The following is a 24,212-nucleotide window of genomic DNA, read 5'->3' as shown; positions in this document are numbered from 1 at the left end:
GGCTCTTAGAGAGATCCCGGTGGGGTCATCAGAACACCAGGATCACACATCTTGTCCACCCAGAGACTGCTGCTGCCCTGCAGCCCCGAGCGCTGCTCCTGCCCTGGGAGCCTGCGCCTGGGGAGGGTAGGCATCCCTCCAAACGGGGTGTGAAAACCAAAAAACACAGGGAGCTTTTGGGGTGGTAAAGGCAGAGGAGTGTAATGTTACGGCTTGATTTGACAGGACCTCCTGCTGCTGCAGCTGCCAGTGCCAGCCATGGAATAGATTAATCTGTATTCCAACACGCTGCAGCTGAAGTCAAGATCGATCTAATTAGGGTGTTTTAAACACTGCTTGCATTCTGAAGTCTTCGTGCCTGTCTGGAGAGGGAAAGGCTCCCGAGAGCCCGGGGTGCTGCTGGTGTAAGGAGAGCTGCTGGCACAGATGGGTGAGCACACGCGGGCGAGCTGCTGAGGGCAGGCGGTGGCCGCGTGCGCACAGCACCGAGGGGTCGGTGCCACGGAGAGTTCGGGTACACGCAGGCGAACTGGTGCGGGGAGGGGAGACGACAACCTTGCCTGCTAATAAAAAAGCAACTTTTGTTTGGTAAGTGTTGTTCGTAATGTTTGCTGGCTGCCGGTGGTAAGGTAGTGCTGGTGGAGGAATCGGTGGTGGTGCTGAGCGGGACTTTTTGGTGGTGTTTTACAGGAGAAATGCGTTTAGTTCTTAGAAAATGGGGCTGGACAGCAACGTTTTCCTCTGGCCTCGTCTGTTCCCCTCCATGAAAAAGACCCCGTTTGTGTGTGTGCTGTGGGCTTGGGCTGGGTGCTGGTGTGTTTGATCGTTTGGAAGTTGCCCAAATGCAGAGTCCGTGGGGCTGAGGCGCTGCCTTGGGAGCTGTGCTCAGGGCCTGTACTTAGCTGAGATCCCAGCAGGGAGCTGCGGGCTTGGCTTTCTGAGGGCTCGGAGCAGCACCAGCCACTAATCCCCTTCCAGAGAAGATCACACCGAGAGCACACACAGATTATGCACTCCTACAAATTTGCAGATGCGCGGTGAGCAGCAGCGCAGTCTGTGGGAGCGTGGCAGGGTCCCCGTGCCTACAGACACGCGTTTCCAGCAATCGCCTCTCCTTTCTGCAGTGCAGCTGGACGTTTAATCCCCTGAAAATGGGCTCAGCCGCTTCTCCCGTAGCACTTCTCTTACCCCAGGCCTTGCCCTGGTTTTGGCTCCTGCAGGTGGATGCCGGCGCTCGCTGGGCCAGCTGTGTGCAGCACAACTGCGATCTGGGGGGAGGGCACGGAACCACACCGGGGAGTTTTCAAGAAACTGATCGAGAAAAAGGCATTTTCCTGATCAGTCAGCTGAGGAACATTTCTGCACAACGTTTTTGGAACATTTTGACCAGGAAATAGATGTTTTCTGGGCTTTGTGTGATGCTGTGTGTAAAGAATAACCTCATTCTTAGAAAGCCTGCATCGCTTTGTTTAGATTTCTCAGTAGCTTCTAAGATTTTATCAGTATAATAAATAACCTTCTGCACGTGGGCACCAAAGCAAAAACAATGGCTGAGATGCATTTCCTAGTGCAGGAGTATTGAAATATATATATATATATATAAAATTGGTGAGGACATTAGTACTAAAATACTGTCAACACTCCTAAACACTTCAAAAAAAAAAAAAAAAAGGATAAACAGTGTGAAATACGGGATTCTGCCTTCTTTCTGTAACAGCAGAGTATCTGTTGGGATTTATTTTAAAAAGTCTTCATTCTATCTTTTTTTAATACTTAAGGAAATAGGAGCCGGCAAGTACTTTGGGGGCTCTCGCAGTGTTTTTTAATGAAGACACTTAATTCAGAGCTGTTTGTGTGGAATAACTGTTTCTCTGCAGCAAGAGCATGCAGTGCCGGAGCCATCCTTCACCTCCATGTTAGCCTGTCGAAATGACAGAGCAGCCGAGCGGTGCCGGCCACCAGATAAACCTGTTATCTCCTCTGCTCCTCCTGCCAGCAGCTCTCCCAATCTCTTTGGTACATGAAAAATTGACACCACCTCAGGCAGAAATCTGTTTCTGAGGAAGCTGCGTTTGTAAGTAGCTAATGAAATGGGGGGGTGGGCGCGTGTGGACGCGTGTCTCTCCTCTTCTGTCGCTGCCCTTCTGTAGCGTGCAGATAACCTGTGCTGCCGGGAGGGCAGACCCACGGCTTGGACGAGCAGCCCCTGTGCCTTCAGCCCTTCAGTGGAAGTGTTTGCTGGCTGTTAGTGCGACAGATCCATACGAACACGTAGATGTCACTTGTTCTTGTAGGCTGATGCAATTGATCTAGGCTTCTCGTGGCTCCGGGCTAGGCAGCACTGTGGAAATGCACGCTAAATGGTTGGATGGCAGGGATGATCCCTTTCCTCCGTGCATTGTATTTTCCTCTCAAAAACATAAAATCCTGACACTGCTCTCCCCTCCCCATCACTGTAGGTGAGGAAATTTTTATGTCCATTATTCTTCATCAGTCTTAATCATCAAGATTAAAGTGAGGGAAAGGAGAGAAGTTACAATTTAAAATACATTTAAGTATCTATAATGTAAGGTCTATATTTAACGCAGACCTGCAGGCAGGAAGCAACACCAAAAGATTCGGCAAGGGAGAGAAACCCGTGCTTCTGTCATTGCCTTGTGCTTTGCTGCTGGGTTTTATTTCCCATTAGTAGAGCCATATACTCCTTGATGCTCTGCATTGTTTCTGATGTTGGCGTTCATTTTGCAAATGGTTCACAGCTCTGCGTCTCCTATGCCCGTGCAGGAGCGATGTGGGGGGCAGGTGAGTGCTGGTTGTGGCCCTTCCTCCTCCCGGAGGGCAGGAGGCAGGCGGACGCCCTTCTCTGGGCTCCTTCCCCGGACTCCTCGGGTTTCCAGAAGTGGTCGGTTCCTTCTCCTGCCCGGGAAGTTGCTCGCTGGCAAAACAAAACGGAGCCGATGTGTGGGAGTTGTAACTGGAGAACTTGATGAGAAATGTTTCAAAACCGAGTGTGTATTTCGTATCAGATGCACATAAAACTGGCGAATCCTCCTGAGGAAATGACCTAAGGAGAAGCACTTTCTTCTGCACTTCATTGCAGCCCAGGAAAGCCAAATATTTGTGCTTAAGGAAGCACATTGCACCCTCTGTGTGTAAAAGGGGAGTTTTAGAGAAGATCGGTTTGTTTCCTTTGCCTCGGGGAGCAGAGAGCTTGGGCCCTGTTACAGAACGGCCCAAACTCCACTTGGGTGTGCTGGGTGCTCCGCGGGGGCTGGCCCCTGCTTGAGACCACAAAGAGCAGCGTGCTGCTAGGGCGCCTGCAGGGTCAGTGTAGCAGGAGTAGTGCAGCAGGTCTGGGGATGCCTTCCTGGCCTGGCTGTGGTGGGAGAGGAGCTGCCTGTGCTCCCTGCAGCCACAGCTTGCTGCTTCTGCTGCTGTTCTGCCTGCACTCGCTGCTGGCAGGAACCTGGGTTCTGCTTATCGGCAGCTACGTGCCGGAGTGGTGGTAGTAAATTTAATGGCATGTTACAGAGAGTATAAGCTCCTGTTTCTGATCTCAGCGTGCAATTTTCATTTTGTTCCTCTAGAACATGTCTGTTCCATCCTGGCCTCCCTTCTGCGAAACCTGAGAGGGCAGCAGAGGACACGGTTGCTGAATAAATTCACAGAGAATGACAGTGAGAAGGTGAGTGTGCGGAACGTGTGTCTGCAGTCTCTGGGCTGCTGGACTCAGAGGACGCTTGATGATGGCAGGGTGCCTGCGTGCACTTACTGAGTTACTAAAAAGCAGCTGCGGTGCCTGTCTGTAGGGACCTGCACACTCACACCATCCTTCTCTCGTTCCTGTTGTTGTCTACACACTGGAGGGCTGGTGGTGCCTTTAGTGCTTGGCCTCCTCCATCGTATGCACTCTTGTTTTCTGGTGCTCTCGCACAGCTGGTAGTCCTGGGTTGTGCCTCGCTGCTGAGGGCTGATCGTGTACCACATATTGCTGGCTCTGCGGGACCAGGGAAGTATGGAAAGGTGCCAGTCTGTCCTAGTGAAGCTCTTTTGCAGAAATTGTATGAGTTGGATTAGTACACACTCAACGTTCCCCATTCCTCCCCTACAATGCGTCACTTCAGTGGTGCTTAGTCTGGGAAATTCTTTCCAAAATATTTACATGGTGGTGGGTAGATCAAACAGCTGTGAAAAAGAAACAGCAGCTTCTGCAAACCAATAATTCCCAGGGGATTTGTAAATTCCACCACTTGAGAAATACAGAGGAACCAGTATTTCTCATTAGTATGTTTTTAAGGTGTTTTTCATAACCCGCTCTAACAATTGGAGAAAAACCCTTTCTAGTAACAGGAAATTAAGTTGTCAGGGTTCTCCTGCTCTCCACTGTGTATTAGACGTGTCTGTTAAATGTAGCAGAAGCTTGGCTACATTCAGCATAGAAAAGTCCATTTAAGAAACCAGGAGAACTGGAGAACCACAACACAGGAGAACCAGTGGGCTAGGGACTGTCTTTTTGCTTCCTTTTAGCTGGAGCTGATGAGACCATCTTGTGACATGGGATTACATTCAGATGCTCGCAGACTGAGCATGCTCATCTGTCCAACACTTGTACCATCGTTGTAATGTGTTCCTTCCTGGGAGTGACAGAATTGCCTGGTATTTTGCATAGACTGCAGCTGGAAGAAAAACAGCATAACATGAAGGATTAAAGATGATGGCACTGTTCTTTTTCTCTTGCTTAGGTCTCTCTCTTCTGTCCTTGCAGGTTGATAGGCTGATGGAACTGTATTTTAAGTATCTGGATGCAATGCAGGCAGCTGATAAGAAGATCGATGGAGAGAAACACGTATGTATTGCTCAAGTTGTACTAGCCCGTGTCTGTGATGCTTCTGCACAGCCATGGCATCTGCACAAAGCTTCTGGCTCAGCCAGGTCGCTGTTCTGAGCCAGGCCTTCGTACCTGTGCTGACTTCTCTCTCAGCTTTTGTTGCCCCACTCTCCATCTTCTGGTACCTTAGATAAGATGGGGTGAGAACTTATTTACAGCAAGTGCTTCTGGACATCTCTTAGTGAATCCTACGAAGAGGGCCTCAGTCGGGTTACCTTCATTTTTACTTGTCTGAAATTTTGCTTGGTTTGGTGGATGGAGAGAAGCGAAATGCAGATAATTACATGGTAATGTGTGAGGCCTCCTACCCTGGTCTGTAGAGTTCTGATTACCTGTGAGAAAACTTCTATTTGGATTAGACAGATGAGGCTGCAGCCCAAGTCTGTGTGCTTTCTGCGCACCAGCAGTGAACGTTTCGAATGACATGAGCATGGGTACCACCTAGTACTTTCTTGGAACTGAAGCTGGAACAGACTTCTTGAAAGAGAATGAGCTGTCGGAGTCAGGAAGCAGCTTGCAGAGCTGTTAGCGAGCTTGGCCCGCTTCCCACAAGATTATCTGTATCAGCGCTGAAGAGGGGCTGAGATTGATTAGCACTGACGGAGAGTAATCGCTGCAGCCGCCGTCCCCGCACGCGGGTGAGCTCAGCGTGCCCGGGCTGCAGCCCCCTGCCGGGCCCCGACAAACAGCTGTCCCCTGGCTGCCAAGGCTGTTTCTCCAGGCGCTGCCAAACATTTTGGGGGCATCAGAGCTCAGCGGTGATGCTGCTGCTCAAAAAGGCAAAAGGCGGAGTGATGAATGGAGCTGCTTTTGCTGCCAGCATCCAGACTCCATATGGACAGCTGCAGCTTCACAAATGAACAGTGGCCCGAAGAAAAACAGCCTTCACCCTTTCCTGCTATCCCTCCACGCTCCAGTCATCCACCTCGAAACAGAACAAGGAATTATTTATTCTCTAGGTTTCGGTGTTGGTGTGTGGGTGTTAGAAATCAAAAAGCAGAGCTGATTTTTCTGGCTGAAATCTCGGTGTATGGGCAGCTGCTGTACAGAGCCCTTACATTAAATGAGTGAAACTAGTGTATGTATTCACCCGTTATCAAAAAGGTCTTGAAGTTGGCTCTAAATATTATTAACACCTGTAGCAAACAGCCAACAGAGCAGAGGTGAAGGGAGTTGGAGTGTGAAGAAGCTTGTGTAGAAGCAATTTAATTAATTACAACCCATTCATGTTTACTGATAAACGAGAAGAGAAAGCACAAGAACTCAGACTTTCCTCCTGCCTCCGGAAGGCCGGTGTGCTTTTGCCCCAGTGCAGTGCTCTGTAGGCTGGAATGGCTGGAATAAACGGATCTCAGTTCTTCCTCCTATTAGTGCTAATAATAGGATTTGGCAGAAACATCCCATATGTGCTTTGACCTTCTGCAATATATTTCAACAGAAAATATCAAAGCATTTCTCCGAGATTTGCTCATGTCACCTCTGAGAAGCAGATTTGTACTTTGCATGTGAAGGACGTTGGTTTTTCAAAGCAGAGCTGTTCCGAGCCTGGTAGTAAAGATTAGGAGGTTAGAAATCTGGACAGGGCTGGACTAGAAATTTGTCCAATTGCAATCCCGATCATCTCTAGGCAGCACAGATGATATTAAGCGTGTCACCGCGCTACTACTTCTTGCTTTATCTCCCAGCAGGTTAGAGCATTGGGCACAGTGTATGAAATACGACATTCCAAGCAAGGAACAAGCCTCAACACTTCTGGAGTTACTGATTGCTTTGCTTTTTAGCATCCTAAAATGGTCAGTGGGAAACGGTCTGCTGAGATCTGAAGTGGCTCAAGCAGTTCCCTCACGGAGAAGCAGGCAAAAGCCATCATTGTGCCTGTCAGGTCAGGGAATTATCTAGCTTTGACAGGATCTATGGCTGCTTTAACGTTTGTAGTTGTTGCACATGAATCATTGAAGTGGATGGTTTGAACGCTTGGTCCTTTAGAAGCTGAGCTTTGTCACCCGGGGGGTTTTGACCTTCCTCTTGCGGTGGAGGGCACAGTACCCAAAAAAATCTGGAATACGAATCCTTTCCTTTCTCCCTGCCCCAAAGGAAAAAAAGGTACCTGATGAATTTGTACAGGTTCAGCCTATACTGAAAAGAGAGATTCAAGTCTGATGGACAGAGTATCCTGGTGTAAGTCTGGCATTACAAGAAGTGGAAACATGATTACACAAAGAATGATTGAAGGTATCATACCTGAAGTTTTATCTTTAGTAGTGCAGCTGGCATAAGAAGCTCCTGCTCTTGCAGTTCTTTTTTTTTTTTTTTCTTTTAGCGTAGCTTATTTTTGTGATCTGGTTTATAGCTCAGCCCTTCAGACTGTGGCAGTGAAGGCGTGGAAATAGTTGAGAACAGAAGGGAAGGGAGGAATTTCTTAAGCCAGCTGTTTCTGAAGAAGAACAATTGTTATGAAGCTGCACTGTGAATCTGGACAATGAAAGAGGATACGGTCCAGAGGGAGAGCCTCCCTTCATCTCAGTGTTAACCAGCCATTTGCTGCTGTGGGATCTGTTCAGAAGTGATCAGGTGATAACTTCATGATTACCCTGATTGCTACCTGAAACCCAGGAGCAAAGTCCATGCGAGCATTTGTCTCTAACACCTGGTGCCTGTCTTAGCACTTTTCTCAGAGTTTTTAGGTAATGAAACCCAGTAAGGATCTTGTCCCTGTCTCAAATTCTTTAATCCTTTCTGTAGGAAAAGGTGCAAAACTGTGGCTTTCAACTCCCTCTAAAATGAGGCATAATTATAGGCGGCAGCAATAGCCTTAGCGATCCCTAAAAATGGCAGGAGAAGACGAGGATGGTTTAATATTTTTATAGTTCAGTGGAAAATGATGCTCACGGGTTTATTCAGTAAAATATTCTCAGCAGATACTTTGCGCTATAATGACTTACAAATTACATGCTAATTGTGCTACAGTTAAGTGATTCCATCCTTGAAAGGGAGAGGTGGAACTCCTAGCGGCTCCTGCCTGGTATTAGCCCAGCGTTTGGGTCCAGGTCAGAGTGACGGGTGAATTGCCTGGACCTGTACTGAAAGCAGGAGCTGGTGGTGGCCGGGGAGGTGTCAGTGCCCCGTGGAAAGAGCACACCGGAGGTCACGGGAGCGTGTGCAGATTTTTCAGTTCAGGCTGCCTGCGCTGGGAGCTTTCCTGGGAAATGGCCAGCAGGCTGGGGTGAGCTTTGAACTTTCCTGCTAGAAGCACTGCCTCGCTGGGTTTTGCTGGGAGAGGTGAATAAGATGTAAGGAAGGAGGATGCAGAGAATCTTCTGGGCCCCGGTCCGGTGGCTGTGGAGCAGATGTGGTCTCTGGCACAGATCGGCAGATCCGTATCTCTAGGTTTAGGTCTTTGCTTGACACCTTGAAGCCTGTCAGTCCTGCCTCATTAGTGCGAGAGAAGCTCATTTTAGCTTCACAGAAGCCCATCTCATTGCTGTCTTCTCCCATCAGCAAGGGGCATCTCAGCACATATTGTTGGCAGATTAGAAATGGCATCTGAGTGCTCATTTGGAGGTTAGCAACTTGACAGCTTTGAAAGAGAGACAAAGTGGAAAGGTGGCTGCTTGGTACTGTACTGGGAGGCAGATTAGCATTTAAAGTTTTGGGTTTTTTTTGTTGTTTAAAAAAAGGGCTGTGAAAAGGTACCTAAGACTGTATTTGTCTTCTAATTTGTATCTGCTTAATTCACTGGTGCAAAATAATCTCGCTTCTGTGCTGAGAGGGGCTGTTGTAACTGCTGCCTTCGCTGTGTAATCAAGACGACAGTTGCCTGGATCCTGCTCCTGTGATCACCGTGCTTGGATCAGAATACAGAACAGGAATGGTCTTTGTTTCCTGCTCTGGCGATTCAAAGTCCTTGCCTGTTGATATTTTTCTGTTCAGGAATTTAGCACCGAGTTTTGGGAATTGAGTGACTTGTCTTTTTTTCTCACATGGGGTTTTTGGCTATTTCAGTGAGTAGCTGCCGATCTCTGGCTTGCCAGGTGCAATGGGTAGTTTTAGAGACCAGATTTGACCAGATTCATTTAATTTGGCATTGATGTAGGGTGGGGAATGTTGTTCCTTGCACAAAATCGGATTTCTTTTTACTGGCAGGAGCTTGCACGCAAGCTTTGTGCAGTCATGCCTGTGCCCATGATTTTGGAAGCATGGAGTAAATCACAGTTCTGCAGATACTGGAGCCTGAAGGATCTGATGCTAAAGCACCCTGCAGGGTAGCCAATGTGGTTGTCTTATGACATTGGTAATTAGGCATTGCTTTTTAAACTTGTTCTTTCATTGGCAAGCTACATTCCTAGGAGGAAAGGAAAAGTATTTCATTACATGCGCTTTCTTCTCTGACTTTTGGGAGGCAGCAATAAACAGCTGCATTTCTAAGTCACTTAATCAGATTTCTGTATAGTGAGCATTTATTGCACTCTCCAGTGAGAAGTGTACAGGATTAGTTTTCCTTCTTGTGCCTAAAATACTCCACCTATAATTAGATGAAAGGCTTTGGCTTGATGAAACAGGAAAATGTGGTAGCTCAAATCAGCTTTGGTGCTGGTCACCTTGTGTGTGTTCGCCTGGAGCATGTGCATGTGGAGCAAGTGCTTCTCGGTGAGCATTACGGGTACCGTGCTCGCTGGTGATGGCTCTAATGAGAAAATATTGCTCTGCTGGTGTGTGCCCACCTGCCACACTGCTGCATAATGAGTAACCCGAGCTGCAGCAAGCTAGCAGGGTCTGACAAGCTGTTTCCTTGATTTAAAAACAAAACCAAAAAACAAACCCCCAAAACACAAAAGGTCACGCATGACATCAGTTATTCTGCTCTGTTGGTCTCCGTGAAGAGTAAGGGTGGGTTCACTCTGGGTGGAGTGGACCTTTCCCCAGACAAAACTGATCAGAATTTATTGCCAGGCTGTTCTTGCCAGTGCTTTGAACAAAGTGCTCTGTCCGAACCAGAAGGGTGGAGTGGCCTCTTGCATTCTGCCTTTGGGCTCCGTTTGGGCAGGTCTCTCTGGTGAAACACCGTTCTGAGAAAGTTCTGGCAGTGTTTGGAGAAGCAGCAGGAGCCCTCAGCCATTGCCCCAGGAACCGGAGCTCTCCAGTCAGCGTGCTGCAGCTGGAGGCTTGGCCCTCTCAGGCTTCCTGCCAAATGCTGTTGGAAGGTCAGGGCTGGGAATGGCAAAATTTCACTTGTGCAGAATTTTGAGACCTGGTTTCTCATTCATCAGCTGGTGCTAGAGGTGGAAGCCTGGTAGGTCTTTGAGCTGGCTGGAGTCGTGTTCTGCACTGCTTACCAGCACCCTCAGATGGCCAGTAGGAGAACATGGGGTTTGTTCCGTTTTGACAAAACTTGCAAGTAGTAAAAGCACTGGTTTGTTTCACATGCACGGGCTGTAATCACTCAGTTCAGGAGTGCAGTTTGTATGTTTACATTAATATTTACGTTTGCAGGTGGACACACTTCACAACCAGCAACAGCAAAACCTTGCTAAAAATTGAATGAAATGTTTTGTGAATTTAAATGAATTATTAAAAGTAGTATTTCCTTGGTGAGAAATGGATGGATGTTCATATTTTGGGGGAGCAAAGCGTTTAAGAAACCACAAATATCACCAGTGTTTTGCCGCTACTAATGGGCAGTACTTTGAGAGCCGGTCTCGACACCCTTTTCTTTGCACTGCTTTCCAGGACATGGTACGTCGCGGAGAGATAATAGATGATGACATGGAAGATGAATTCTATCTTCGTCGCCTGGATGCTGGTCTCTTTGTTCTACAGCTCATTTGTTACATCATGGCAGAGATCTGTAATGCCAATGTTCCCCAGGTAAAGCTATATCCAAGGTTGGCAGATCACCTGTGTTTCCATCCATGATACAAACAAGGCAATAAATCCTTGCAGATACTACCTCTTAATCCTCTCTTTCCGTAATTCCTTTTCTGGGAGGAAACTTATTGTGCTTGTGTCCATGCAACTTCGTGAACTTACAGCAGTTGGGAGGGCAACAGTAGGTACAGAAGTTGATGGTTATCACTGAGCTCACACAGCCTGCCATAAGCAAGGTCACAGCTTGAAATGGAAAGGCCCAATTTGTACCACTGCTGAGAGCAGCAGAAGAGGATGTTCTCTCAGAAGGCCTCTCAAAGGCGCAGACTGCAGCAGGTGACTTTTCCTAACTAAGCAAAATACTGCTGCTCTGCTGTCACCAACACATTTTTGACTTTGTGGTGACTTGTACCTGTGCCACATGTCTTCCTGAAGGCTTTTAAGTGGGTGCTCTGGGACTGTGGGCTAGCAAGGCTGAGTTGGGTTTTGTGGTACTTGGGGTTTCTGCTTGCACCTCAAAGAAAGTTGCAGAAAGTGGGGTTGTGCGTGGTTTTCTGTTGTTGAAGATTACTTTCTTCTGTTTCCCGTCCCTGATCAGATTCGTCAAAGAGTTCATCAGATTCTGAACATGAGGGGCAGCTCCATTAAAATTGTTCGACACATTCTGAAGGGTGAGTTCAGCTATTCCTACGTGTGTCTTGTTCTCTGTCAGGATCAGCATGGTCATCACCTGGTAGGATGAGCCTTTGCATGTAATTCTCCGTGAGTTCATGAGCAGCTTCGTGCAGCAGTTACGTTCTGAGATCTGGGCAGGGCTGGAATTGCTGGGATAAGAGGCGTGCCTCACCTTGGGGTGAGGATGCTCGCTGTTGGCTGCTGTCACGTAACCCCACAGCGCTTTGCCATCAGCTGCAGACTGGCTGGGACTTGCTGCTGACTTTAACACTAGAGTAAATATTTAAGGGAAGTGTATGTGCATGCTAGAGGGAGGAACAGTGGAGTCTCATCTTTCATTAACATGGTCCTGTACTTTACCATCTGCACCGTATTAGTATCCACGGTGTATTTGTCTTGCTCTTAGTGTCAGATTAATATGGATTATAGCATTAAAGTATCCTCTGTAGCTTTAAAACGTAGCTGTTGTGATTTGCAATCCTGGTTCTAAAGTACTGCTTGTTATTTTGAATGCTTATGTTGAATTAGAGCAATGCTTATTTGAGCTGTGGCTCTCATCTGGAGCCTGCTGTCCTTCAGCAGAAGCAGCCATTGGACAGGGGAAGGGGAGGACAGGGCTCAGGACTCCCCCCGCAGCCCCCCGAGCTGTGAGACGTGGCTGGAGCAGCGCTGATCTGCTGCCCCGGGAGAAGCCTCTCCTGTTTTAGCAGAGGGTTGTGTGAGGCTGTGTCTGCTCTTGAGAGGCTGTGCTGCTCTCGGTGAAGAGTAAGGAGCTCTCTTCTGAAGAGGAAGGAAAGTCAGCTGCATCTCTGGGGTACTGGGCTCTGGGTTGCGTTGTTTTGATGTCTCTGCTTTCCTAGGGAATAACAATGATGTGCTCCTGGCCTGTTCTTTTTTCCCTTCAACAGTGGGAGGTAGAGGCAGCCTTTTTTTTCCTTGCGGATCCTGTTGTTTTTCTCCCTTCACATATGCAGGAAAGAGAGGAGATGAGAAAGATAGCTGGTATAAAGAAATCGGAGTGATTTTCTGACACCGAGACAACCTGCGGCTATCGGCGATCTTTGGCCCTTGTCCTTTCCCAGCAAGTTCAAGCTGATGCCTGCTGATGAACGGGGAGGGGAGTGGGACTGGATAGGATGTCTTTTCTGCTTTCAATTATGATACTTAACAATTCCTGCCTCCAAACTGCCCACTTGCAGCTTAGGACGTGACACGCGACCGTGTTCAGATTCCCACACTTGACCTGGGCCCCAGGTACCCGGGAGATTTGTCTGCACGCACGCCTCATGTTCGCTTCCGTGGCGTGTTGATTTACATACTGAGCTTCCCTTCCTGAACTGAAGGGCAGCTGCATTAAAATTTCATCTGATTTTTTTGTCACAGGCAGTGACTTGCATTGTGAAACTTTTTCTATGGCTTTATCATGTCTTGCAAGCTGCTTATGGAAAGTGCAGATTGTACAGCAATTTCAGGAGTCCCAGCAGGGATACGTGCACTTCCTAAGGAGACCTTAAATGGCATGTTAATAATACAGGTGATGGATACAGTATTTGGGGCTGTCTTTCAGCTCTTCCCCAGCTGTCACACTTGTCAGTTTTAGGGACTTGTGCCTTCACAGTTGTCAATAGCTTCGGAAATGAATTTGTTGGTGGGCCCTCGTGAAGCACTGGAACGGGGAGCCAAAAGATTCCTGGCAGGTAGGACTAGTACAGAACCCACCTGCAGTCTGGGCTGGTGATGTTTAGTCTTGGTTAGGACTTAGACCCTTATGTTCCAGTATCTCCTCAGTGTGGATTCACCAGCTTTTATCAAGTTACACCACAGATAAGCATTTGCCTCTCCAGAAGAGCTGTTCCATTGCCTGTCTGAGGTACTGGTTTGGTGTTGGACCCTGAAAGCCTGCCTGTAGGCTGTGGGCTGTAGGCCACCGGGGGATTTCTGAAATTACCTGGCATGCAGAGCGTAGGAGATTATATTCAGAGTGACTGAGATGTTGGGAGCCTTCAGCACTGGCTGAGCCATTCCTAATCCAGCTTCCGGCTGCTCTCAGGACGGTTGAGGGCTGCTTTATTTTTACTTTTTTTTTTTCGGTGTTTTGCTCTTGTTCAGTTTTTATTTTCTATTTTCGCATACTAATTAGGTGCTTGGTTTTTTAGTTAGGTTTTTATGGCCTACATATTCTCCATGTTTCTCTGGCAACCTGACAGCTGATGGATCCCTTGGGGTTGCTCAGAATCATTTACGATGCGAGCGCGGAAGCAGGACTGCTTCCTTACGGCAGGACTTTCGGGGGGGAGGAGTGGGCAGGGAATAACCAAAGGCTCATTAAATGCATTTCTGCAGGCTGACCAGTCCTCCCCCAGCTCCTCTTCCTTGCAGATCAGGCGCTGCTTGCAGTGGGACGGTTGGCTTGTTTTTGGGAAGAACACGGCTGGGCGCTGGCTGGGAGGGCGCTTTGCAGGGAGGCTGCTCCCGTCTGGGGGCCGTGCCTGCGTCGGGGGCATTTGGTCTGCATCTCCCCCAGCCGAAGGAGCAAGGCACACACCTCCCCAGGCAGTGCTGCTCAGTGCAGGCCATGGAGGTGTGCAGCTGGCCCTGAGGCTCCTCGCCCAGCACGGGCACACGAGGCCTGGTTAAACCTTGGGCTTAGGCCGGGTAGTGGGCACGGCAGGGAGGTGCTGGGTGGGACACCCACCGAACGCCGAGCCAAACCCGTTAGCGTGTGTAATCACAAAGGGAAGGTAAGTGTGTTTTAAGGACGATGCTAAATTTGGCGTTTGTGGTCCCTAGGTATGTGCAGGCTTTATGGCTTCCAATATCCATTACAAGCTTCAATATTTCCCTATTGATTTTTACTGTTCTGTAACCATTGTATTTTGTCTAATGAAGCAGAAACCAATCTTAGGTCCCTTCCCTTTGTGTAGCTACAGAAACGTGTAAGCTCTGTTTAACTGTTGGCAGAGGGAGCCTACGTTTGATTTTTGCTGTCTCACTGAAGCGGTAGAATTTTAAATAAGAAAGTAAATACGTAAAGTCTCATTGGATGATGTTTTTTTTTAAACTTGGTTCTGGGGGCTTTATCTGGTCTTTTCAAATTAACATTAACAACTGTTGGTAGCCCAGTAAACAGTCTGCCGTGGGAGTCGTGGGGTTTTTAGTCTTAAGAAACCTAAATATTTAGGAGGAAAAATGCTGAGCTTTTGCAAAAGAAGAGAGGAATTCCTCATGGCTTGTTTTTGCTGTCTTACTGGGACAATAGAGGGGCAGTGGCGTTAGTGGCAGCTCCACCGCTTGTGCTGTGGTTCAGTGCCTGGTGGGCAAACAGCCCTGCCGGGCCACCAGCCCCCTGCCTGCGGCCGCCCTGCAGAGCCCTGCCCGCAGGGTGCACCCCCGGGGCCCTCGGGGCTGTGCCAGCAGGCAGCAGCTGGAGGAGTCCCTCCTTTCCTTTCGCTTGGGTGCTCGGAGCTGTCAGGATGTAGTGGCAGCCAGGAAAGCGTTGCCCTTGGGCTGCAATAAACAAAGGCGGTTGCAGTCGCTGCATCTGTTTCAGAGGCACTTAGTCTGACAAAGCACAGGAAAGGTCTCGTTTGGGGACAGAGCCTGCTCCTCGCCGTGCTCCCCCGGGGGGACCAAGGCTGTTCGACAGAAAGCGCTCTGATACTGCCCGAAGGGGACAGGAGAACCCGAGCTAAACGCCTGGGCTCTGCAGCTTGTTTTCCTGGGAAAGTAACCCTGTGTCTGCCGCGCTGCGTTTGGCCCCCACCAGAGGAGGACACCGGTTACGGTCCCTGCCATGCAGCTCTTTGCCCCCGGGGCCCTGCCCTTCTGCAGCTAGCTGCTGTGCAGGTGGCTCACCGAGCGCTCCGAGCAGCTCCAGCAGCTGCAATGAGCAGCTCCACGAGCTCGCTGCTGCCTGCGATCCGTGTGGGGGAGAAGCTTTTCCACCCTCTGAAGGCAGAATTCCCTGCACTCGTCCCCCTTCTCCAGGACTGAGAGGCAGACAGGTTGACTTGCAGCAAACCTTGGTGTTTTCCACCTGCTCTTGTTACAGGTACTGTAGCAGTTCATAAATATTAAAAGGATTTCTCCCAGAGGCCTTGGCAAAGAATTCTGCTTTTTGTACATGGAGAGAGAGAGAGAGAGAGAGTACACACATGGGGGGAGACTCCCACATCAGCTAACTTCTCCCTGTCCTCACTCCTTTCAGTGCTCTTATAATAAAGGCTTTGATGGAGCTCGGAGGCATGTAGCAGTGCTGAACGTATAAATATTAAAGCAAACTTTCTACAGCAAGTTACTATTCAGATGCTGAATACAAGCTGTTCTGTTTGTTTAGGAAGAAGGGAAAGAATGAGAGAAGGCGGAGGCTGGAAAGCACTGTCTAACCAAGCAGTCTGCTCCTGATTTACTAAGATTTGTTCAGGTCCTTGCTTTTGCAGCTCAGAATCTGCTTTTTAGTTTTTCTTTTTAAGCCATCTTTGAATATGTAGGTTCTGTTAGCAGGAAGGAGCAAGGTTGCAAGGGAATGAGAGCTGCCAGCTTGAAACGAATGTCAGGAAGGAGAGCTGCAGAGGGAATCTCTGTTGTGCAGTGTTTGGCCACGTGCATGGATAAGCAAGACCTTGATTGGGGTCTAGTTGAAGACAGGGAGTTCGCTTTGTAGTGAAATCTTAATTGGTGTGTTTCCTTCCATATGGATTAAAAGCACTTGTAGATTCAGGAATGATCTCCACTTTACTAGTTTTACAAAAATCCCAATTCAGTGTGCTTGGGAAACAGACACGTTAAACCTAAAGTTAGGGCAGTGTAACAGCTGTGTATTGGCTCCTGCCTGACCTTCCTGGTCCTGATGATGCACGGTGGTAAAGGAGACCTGGAAAGCTACCGATGTCCAGAGCTGTTCCGAGTTTCTTGGGCTGAAAGTGGTGAGCGCTCCAGCTCTCCAGTCTAAACAGCTGCCAGGGGGCTCCTCCTGTGCAGGGGCTGGGAAGAACGCCGTCAGCTCTTGTCATGGTCAGACTCTGGGGAAAGGGTAACGGTGAGTGTCTGCTTGCTTCTCGTGGTGCTTCATGATGAGAGCAGCATGTTTTTGCTGTAGTCTGTTTGCTACAAAATGTTAATGAGGGGTCAGTAGGTGTTTATTATGCAAAGCTTTAACCCTGGAGATTGGGGGAAAAAAAATCCATCAGTGCTCCTTACATAAATTCCCATGCAGTTGTTGGCAGTGGACACAGATTTAGATTCTGCTGTGGTACCTCTGTAAGAGAAGTTGGCCATTGGTCATTAGTGTCTTACTCAACGTCTGTTATTTTTGCCTGCTTTCTCTCCCACAGAGTATGCAGAGAACATCGGGGATGGGAAGAACCAGGAGTTTCGGGAGAGTGAGCAGAAGCGGATCATGGACCTGCTGGAGAATTTCTGAGGACTTGGCGGCTGAATTCTGTGTTTCCCTAGGAGGATGCAGCGTCTGGCTCTCTTCTTTTGCTGCCCTCTTCCAGCCCTGATTGCACGATAAAAACAATGTTTCTATGAAACTATTCTAAATGGCATTTTGGAGATATTAAACATAGTTTGCTTTTTTTTTTTTTAATTCTTTGTTTGTTATTTAAGTTCTACCATGAGTGTGACTGTAGGTGCTTACCTTGCAGTAGGGTATCTCAAAGATGTTTTCATTTTTTTCCCAAAGTCCAACAGCAGTGATCAGAGCACAAAACAATATGACAGTGTGATGCTTAGAAGCAGGGTAAAGAGGAAGCACAGATAGCTCAAGACAACTGTAGCGTGTTACTGCAGCCTAGTGCACTAAGGCAAACATACAGCCCACTTCACGGGGAGGTGGAGGAGTTGGGTTGGTGTGTGTCCAGTTCAGCTGTTCTTCAGCAGGTTGCTGGTTTCTGCCAGAGCAAAAACCAGGAACTACAACCACTTTTAATGATTCCTGCTAAGTCTTCCCCAGGGTGAGTCAGAAGCAAAGGCAAGTTGTGGCACAGGTTGGTCAGCTCTCACCCCTCCTGAAGGGGACATCAGGGAGGTTCTGTCCAGGTTCCACTCAAAACGAGTGGGGAAGGTAAGTGGTCCCTAAAACGCCCAAATGCCATCAACTTTTCTTTTCACAGTCTGCTTCAGGACTTGGCTGTGCGTGTTCTGCAGAAAATCATTGTTCTGAGTCTTGAACTGGGAGTCTGGCTTTTATAGCAGCACTAAGTCCACCAATAGAAAGGGGAAAGCCCCACTAATGCCAGCTCTTCCAGGTGGGAGCTGCAGAAAGACACAAGTGATTTGCCTCTGACTGACTTATTGATCGCAATGAAACAGGCCACAGCTCATTTTTCTGTTGCCCTTCTGCACTTGCAGTGTAATTTCAGATGCCAGCCTGCCGAATCCCACCGCTTCCCCGAGCAGGGACTCCCAGCTGGGACGGGAGGTGGCTCAGACGATTTTCCTGCATCCTTTTTTCTTCTGCTAAAGTTAATGATTGTCATCACAAAACATCACAGCTCCAGTAAGCTGGGCCCTGCCTAATTTAGAGAGATTTGCATGCTGGCAGCATTCATTTTTTATCTCCAAGAAAAATGCATTGTCAGGGAAGCTTAAAGGCTGCCTTCAATCATGACTGCAGCAGGCACTGCTGGCCTGGGTGGCATCAAATGCAGTTGTTCAGGGGATCGGCGTGGAAGTCGTGGTTTCAGCAGCTAAAGGAACGTGCAAAAACACTTTTTCAAGCTTTGTTTGAATTCCTCATTTCTTTTCTTAAATTATTTTCACCACCTACCCCCTTCTCCATTTCCCCCCCCGCCCCTTTTAGTTTTTGACTTTACACAAATCTTGGACTTCTTCCCTTCCACACCATGGGCAGTGCACTTGGACTCAAAGCTGGTCGTTGGGTCTTCCTCCCGGCAAGTTCCTTGTCCCACTGCACACCTGCATTTGAAAAGCAGAGGAGAAAGGGAGGTGACACAAACAAGGTGTTTGGAGGCAGAATAGAAGGAAGAACTTAATGAACGTGAAGCAATTTAGTAAAGTAGGGGAGCACATATTGGAGGGGGGAGGTAGGGAAGGTTCTTGAAAATAGTAATAGAATCTACTTGAGTACAAGCTAAGGTTTTGCGTTATGCTTTTTGTTTTAAATCCAAATATTCCATCTTTAACATGGGTGAGGTCATTTTGCTGTGTGTGTGTGCGCTCAGTGCTGGGCTCTGCTCTCCAGCCGTGGCTCTGGCAGGAGTGAAAACGCCTCCCCTGTACTGCTCTGGCTGGAGTTTTGCTTTCTGGAAGTAAATTTCTCTTCCTTTAATATTTTCCATTCTAGATGTCGTAGCTGAGTTACTAAATATGGAGACTGGGCTGAAAATAATTCCCTGCTCCAGTGGCTGGACCGCCAGCTTCCCAGGAGCAGCGCTGCCGGAGGAAGCTTAGGCTGCTTGTAATGAATGTTCCTGCTTTAGAAGGCAGCTTTTCTTTGATTGTGGGTTTTTTTTTCCCCCTTTTGTAATTTGTGAGCTCTTCAAAGTGCTTCACCAAAGCCTGTAAGTCTCTGGGTAGTTCACTGAAAGAATCGGTGCTGGAGCTGCGGTGGGTTAGCTCGGCACCTTGAGATGCGGGGAGCTGCCTGCGGGTGCAGGGGCTCAGCAGCGCCCTGGTGCCAGGGTCCAGCCCTGGGCTTTGGCGGCGCCGCCTGCTTGCTCCGAGACGATGGCTCTGGGTGTGCGGGGAGGCTCCCCCTGCCCCTGCCCTGGCAGCCCTGTCCTGCTGGCCCAGCAGTGCCCTTGTCCCAGCCCTGGGGCTTGGCGCAGCCGGCTCACAGCAGCAGCACGGGCCCGCCGTGGCAGGGTGCTTTCTGTAGCTCTTTTTCTCCCTGAGCTGACGGAGAGACGTTGGAGGGGATTATGAAAAGCCAAAATGCCAGTGCTTACCTGAGCACGACGCAGTCTTTGTGTCTCTCTCCTGATAGATAAGGATGTTCCAGATGTTGCTGAGGAATTAGCACAGAGCTTGTTATTACAAGTCAGGCTTTTACAAGACAGATGATGAATTCTCTCCTCCTAATCTCCTAAGTATTTCAGAAGCGAGGAGCCCCGCTGCACACACGTTAGGATCCTCTGCCTGGAGATCTCTGCGTGCCACAGGGTCTGAAGGCAGCACCCTGCCCGGGACGTGTGAAACCCCAAATCTCCTAAACCCCCCCCCAGCAAAGCAGGACAGCCTCGCAGTGCCCCCTGCGCAGTGCCTGGGGCAGGGAGCTCGCCTCCATCCTCTGCTGCAGGGCGGTGGCAGGGGCTGGGGCTGCCACACACGTGCCCTGGGCACAGCCCTGCTGCGAGGAGCCAGGTCCTCTGGCTTGGTCTTCGGATGGGCTGGGTGCCCACCTGGGTCCTCTGTTATTAATTAAGATAATTATTCAGCTAAATGTGCTGCTGCTGCTGCAGGCCAGCTCATTTTTGCTGCCATGTTGAGCAGTACAGAAACGCCTTGGAGGTATGAAGACCGGCACCGGGAGCCTGAGCAGCTGTGAAAAATGTGGTTATTGGAACTGGGGGAGGATTAAAGGGTTGAGCTAATAACAGGTTTTCTTATCGGTGGGTTGTAGAACGTAGGGTTTGTTCCCTGGCTTAGCTTCTGATATTTTTGACCAGGGGTTGAAGTTTGGGGGCAGCATCGTGGTTGTTGGCTTTGGGGTTGGATGCGCTTACCGGGAGAGGGGGAGGCTGAGCAGCCCCTGAGCTGCTGGAGGCGGCCCTGAGCACGTCCCCACTGCAGCGATGGGAGGTGGCCCCGAACGTGTCCCCACCAGGCGGCTTCATCTGCACCTCCGAGCCCCAGGCAGGTGCATGGAGTCCCCGTGTCCCCCGTGGGGCCTGGGGCTGGGCACTGGGGCTTGCGTTTTGCTGGGGTCCCCTGGCACAGGGACGCTGCGGTGGGCAGCCTTGGTCAGGGATGGGCTCGGGCCCTGAGCTGGACCCCGCTGGGCGATGCGGGGCTGCGGTGCGGGGGCAGCCGAGCGCGAGGGGGGAGGAAGCGATGCGCATCGCACGGCGCTGGGCTGGGTTTTCTTGTCTCTGATTGTAAACAGATTTGACTAAAGAGGTAAATTAGAAGTTAATTAGAAGGAACGTGATTGATGAGGCACTCTGGTGATGGGGAGGCAGGAAACTTGCAGCCCAAATGGAAGGGGAGGGTGGGCGCTCTGCCGCAGCAGCTCTGCACCCCCCATCCCCGCAGCCCCTGCGGGAGGGATGCTGAGCGCCCAGCGCTGCGTCCTCAGCGGGCAGGGGCTGGGGCTGGGGGTGGGCGAGCAGGAGGCAACGGGGGCGGCTGGCTGGGAAGAGCCCCTGGGTGCTGGCCCCATGGCCGTGATGGGGCTGCAGCCCCTGATGGTGGCACCGGGGGGGTCCAAGCCCCAGCTGCAGAGCCCGTGGCTTCCCTGGGGGGGGAGCAGCAGGAGCTGGCAGGGGCCCCGCGGCGCGTCTGGATCCATCTTCAGCTCCGCTCCCACCTGAGCCGCTCTAAACGGGGAGAGACGAGTGCAAATCACGGCTGAGGAATCTCTCTTGACATCCTGGTGGAGAGACCCAGGTGACACTAAATACGAAGAGACACTGTCAAAATTGGGAAACAAACCTTCAGCAGCACAAATAAGTCACTAAAGTTATTGATTTTTTAAAAATTTTTTATGAGACCTGGATTTCAGGAACTGCTTTTCTCTTATAACAGTCAATAATAAGGAGGGGAAAAGGGTGTTTTGGTTTTCCCTTCACCTTTTTTTTTTTTTTTTTGGTCCTTTAAACAATGGTTTGGGGACAGGGAACCATTGCAGAAATGATTGACAGCAGTGACAGCGCTTCTCTCCATTGGGAAACTGATGGTGGGTTTTGCAGAGGAGGAAGGAGTTAATGGACTGGAAACGAGCACGAATTGTTCTCTAAAGTAATAATTCTTTCCAAGTAATTTTCTCCTGAATTTTATACTTTGGGTAATCCTGCCTAGCGTGGGGGCAGCTCTGGGCAGAGACCTGTGACTCCCTGCAGCCCTTGCTTGGTGCTGGTGCTGCTGCTTGCTGCCGGCTCGGTGCTGCGGGGACGCTCTCCCACTGCGGGGCAGGGCACGGGGGCAGCGGCAGCACCGGACCCCAGCCCCCCCCTCACCTTCCTGGGTGCCCCCCCGACCTCCTGGGGCTGCTGCCTTACAGGTGCTGCAGTGGTGCTCGCCCATCCGAGCGCTGGCCCTGCCCTGCCCTCCTCCCCTCGCTCCTTTTTAAGATCTGCCCGCTCCAAGCGTGCGCTGTCTCCCTGGCTTATTGCCTCTTGGATGATTTGTGGAGGAGAAGGTTGTAATTTTGGATGTTGGTAGCATTGTTTTCCTGCAGCGCAGGCAGACCTTTGCAAATAATCTAATAATGCAGGAATGTCAAACTTCAGCTGTGGAAGGAAATCCTTTTATACAGGGATTGTCAAGTCTCTAAGCAAGTATCAGAACTGAGCTCGCTATCAGTGTGCAGGGTATTTACTCTGCCCGTCAGAGAGACGAGCAGCCCGGTGCGCTCCCCGGCGTGCAGGGTGCGAGGCAGCCGCTGGCACACAGGCTTGCCCCCGCCTGCAGGGCTGTGCCTGCCTTCGCCCCTGGCTCTCCTGGACGTGCCGGGTGCTCGCAGGACCCCTGGCACAAAGAGCAAACCGAGAGAGTGCTGAGGGGCTGGGGCAGCTGCCCCCTGCCTCCAGGATCCCTGCCTCGCTTAGTGCCCTTTGGGTGCCACCCAGTTCCCACTAATGGCACCTCTTTGTCCTCTTCCTCTCGGCCAGCTCTGAGTCTGGACTTCAGAATAATTCATGAGGTGACTCCCAGCACCCCAGCAGCTGATTCATTATATTTTGGATGCTGTAAGCAGAAGGTGCAGCTTCATTTCAACCTGTGCACCCGTGGCCAGGGGAAATGCACACGCCTGTCCCAGGGGTGCAGGAGCCGTGTTCCCAGGTGGGCCTGCACCCTGCTGCTCTGGAAGCGGCCACTGCATCTCCTGTTGTGGGTGCCCACAGAGCAGGATGGGTGGCGTATGTAAAATTAAATAGCAGGCAGAAAACCTGGCATGAATGGAGATAAGGAACGCTTCATCCTTGAGAGCAAGTCCCTGGGCATGTTCCCCTGGAACAGGAACCCTGCAAGGGAGTTGTGAGCTATTTTAGAGAAATAGCAGCCATGCAGATAACAGAGCGATTTATGCAGCGAGCGCCAGCATCCAGATAGCCGGGGAGCCGCTGGCTCTGCTCTTGTTCAGCGTGTGAGCGCCCTGCCCTCCTCTCCGTTTCAGACATGCAGGGGCTCATCAGGGCTGTGTGGCTGCAATAGCAGACAGCATCTGGTCTGGTCCTTTTCACTGATGAATTAAAATTGAGGAGGAAAATGAAATCTTCCAAGTGTGCACGAGATGCGAGGACGCTTGGCTCTCCCCTTTCCTCCTTCTGCTGGGCCAGTGCACAGAAGACTTATTGTCAGTTCATCATCCTGCTGTGGCGGCAGAAAATCAGCTGGAAATGGAACTTAATTCCGGCTCTGCAGCTGGAGATGTTCCCAGCTCCAAGAGAAATTTATGTTCTCCTTGCTTCCTCGTGGTGTGATTTAAATGTATTTGATTATACGAGGGAAGAATCCTGGCAGGTTCAGCACCAAGGTGTAGCTGTGCACCCTCAGCACAGGGGGGGACCAGGGACCCCCGGGACAGGCGCTCCCTCTGTGTGGGGCTGGCCCCGTGTCCGTGGTTATTTCCTGCTCCCATGACCACAGTGGCTTGGTGCTTGGGGAAATCTTGGTGTCGGCTCCCTGTGTTATAGGGGCACTGTGCGGATGGAGCTTGGCAGGGTTCCACTGGGGTCCCCTAGCGGGCTGCTGATGGGAAGGAAGGTGAGCAGGGACCCTGGGCCGTGAGCTTGTGTTGTCTGACCCATGGGGACTCGCTGCCTGCTTGGCCTTTGCTGCTTCGTCCTCCTGCACTCGACTCTGGGCCTGAGGGACCCTGCTGCTGCCCACCACCCCCAGGGAGATGGGGCTGGTGGTGGGGCTTGGCTGCTCTCCCCCTGAATGTGGCCTTGGAGGGGACAAGCGGCCCCCCAGCTCCTCCTGCCATCGGCCGCAGCCCCCTCCCAGCACGGCAGGGGCTGCCTGGAGCTTTTTTGGGGGGAAGGCCTGAGCCCCCTGGTGCCCCTGCACTTGGGGGTGTCACCAGCTGGGACCCTCGGAGCCGCCGGCTGCGTGGCGCCAGCAGCCCCGGCTCATCCATCACCGCCATCGCGCTGTCCTTCCCCCCGCTTTTAACTCTAGAGGGAGTAATGAACTTGAGCAGAGATCAATGCTATCTGGTCTGCTCTTATGTGGGTTTTATTTTGACATGCGGAAAACGCTGCACACGTAGAACTCCTTTAAAACTATTGATTTGTAGCGCCAGCACCCGGCAGCGCAGCTCTTCCCCCTGCCTGCCGGGGCCATAATGTGAAAAACGCTCCTGGAGGAACCCCGCTGAGGGCAGGGAGAAGAAATACCGTCGGTGTTTTCAAGTCCAATTTGAAGAATCTCTTGGTAGCAAGCGTCTGTCTCCTTGTGGCAGGAAACACCTGAAATAATCTGATTTTGGCAGTTTATCTGGACAGCAAATATCCCTCAGCTGGCTGTGCAGGGCGCAGGTCACATCGTACGGGTGGGGGCTGCGGCTCTGCCTTCCTGCAGCTGGGTGCTCAGGCAGAGAGGCGCTGCCTGCGGGCTCCTCCTCACATTTTGTGCTTTTTGCCCCGGGGGGGGC

General features: G+C 50.5%; 1 protein-coding gene across 1 annotated transcript in view; it reads left to right on the top strand.

Moving 5' to 3' along the window:
- Window positions 1–17,014, top strand: part of CTNNBL1 (catenin beta like 1) — a 46,362-nt gene extending 29,348 nt beyond the window's left edge. The window contains exons 12-16 of the mRNA XM_032198345.1: window positions 3,588–3,685; window positions 4,766–4,846; window positions 10,616–10,753; window positions 11,352–11,424; window positions 16,762–17,014. Coding sequence (XP_032054236.1) covers window positions 3,588–3,685; window positions 4,766–4,846; window positions 10,616–10,753; window positions 11,352–11,424; window positions 16,762–16,850 — 479 coding nt within the window. The 3' untranslated portion in view covers window positions 16,851–17,014. The remainder of the gene's footprint in view (window positions 1–3,587; window positions 3,686–4,765; window positions 4,847–10,615; window positions 10,754–11,351; window positions 11,425–16,761) is intronic.
- Window positions 17,015–24,212: the final 7,198 nt, after the last annotated feature.

This window comes from Aythya fuligula, chromosome 16, assembly GCF_009819795.1.
Source record: "Aythya fuligula isolate bAytFul2 chromosome 16, bAytFul2.pri, whole genome shotgun sequence".
Lineage (NCBI taxonomy): Eukaryota > Metazoa > Chordata > Aves > Anseriformes > Anatidae > Aythya > Aythya fuligula.
Note: the sequence above shows the minus strand (reverse complement) of the source record. Positions and strands in the feature narration are given on the sequence as shown.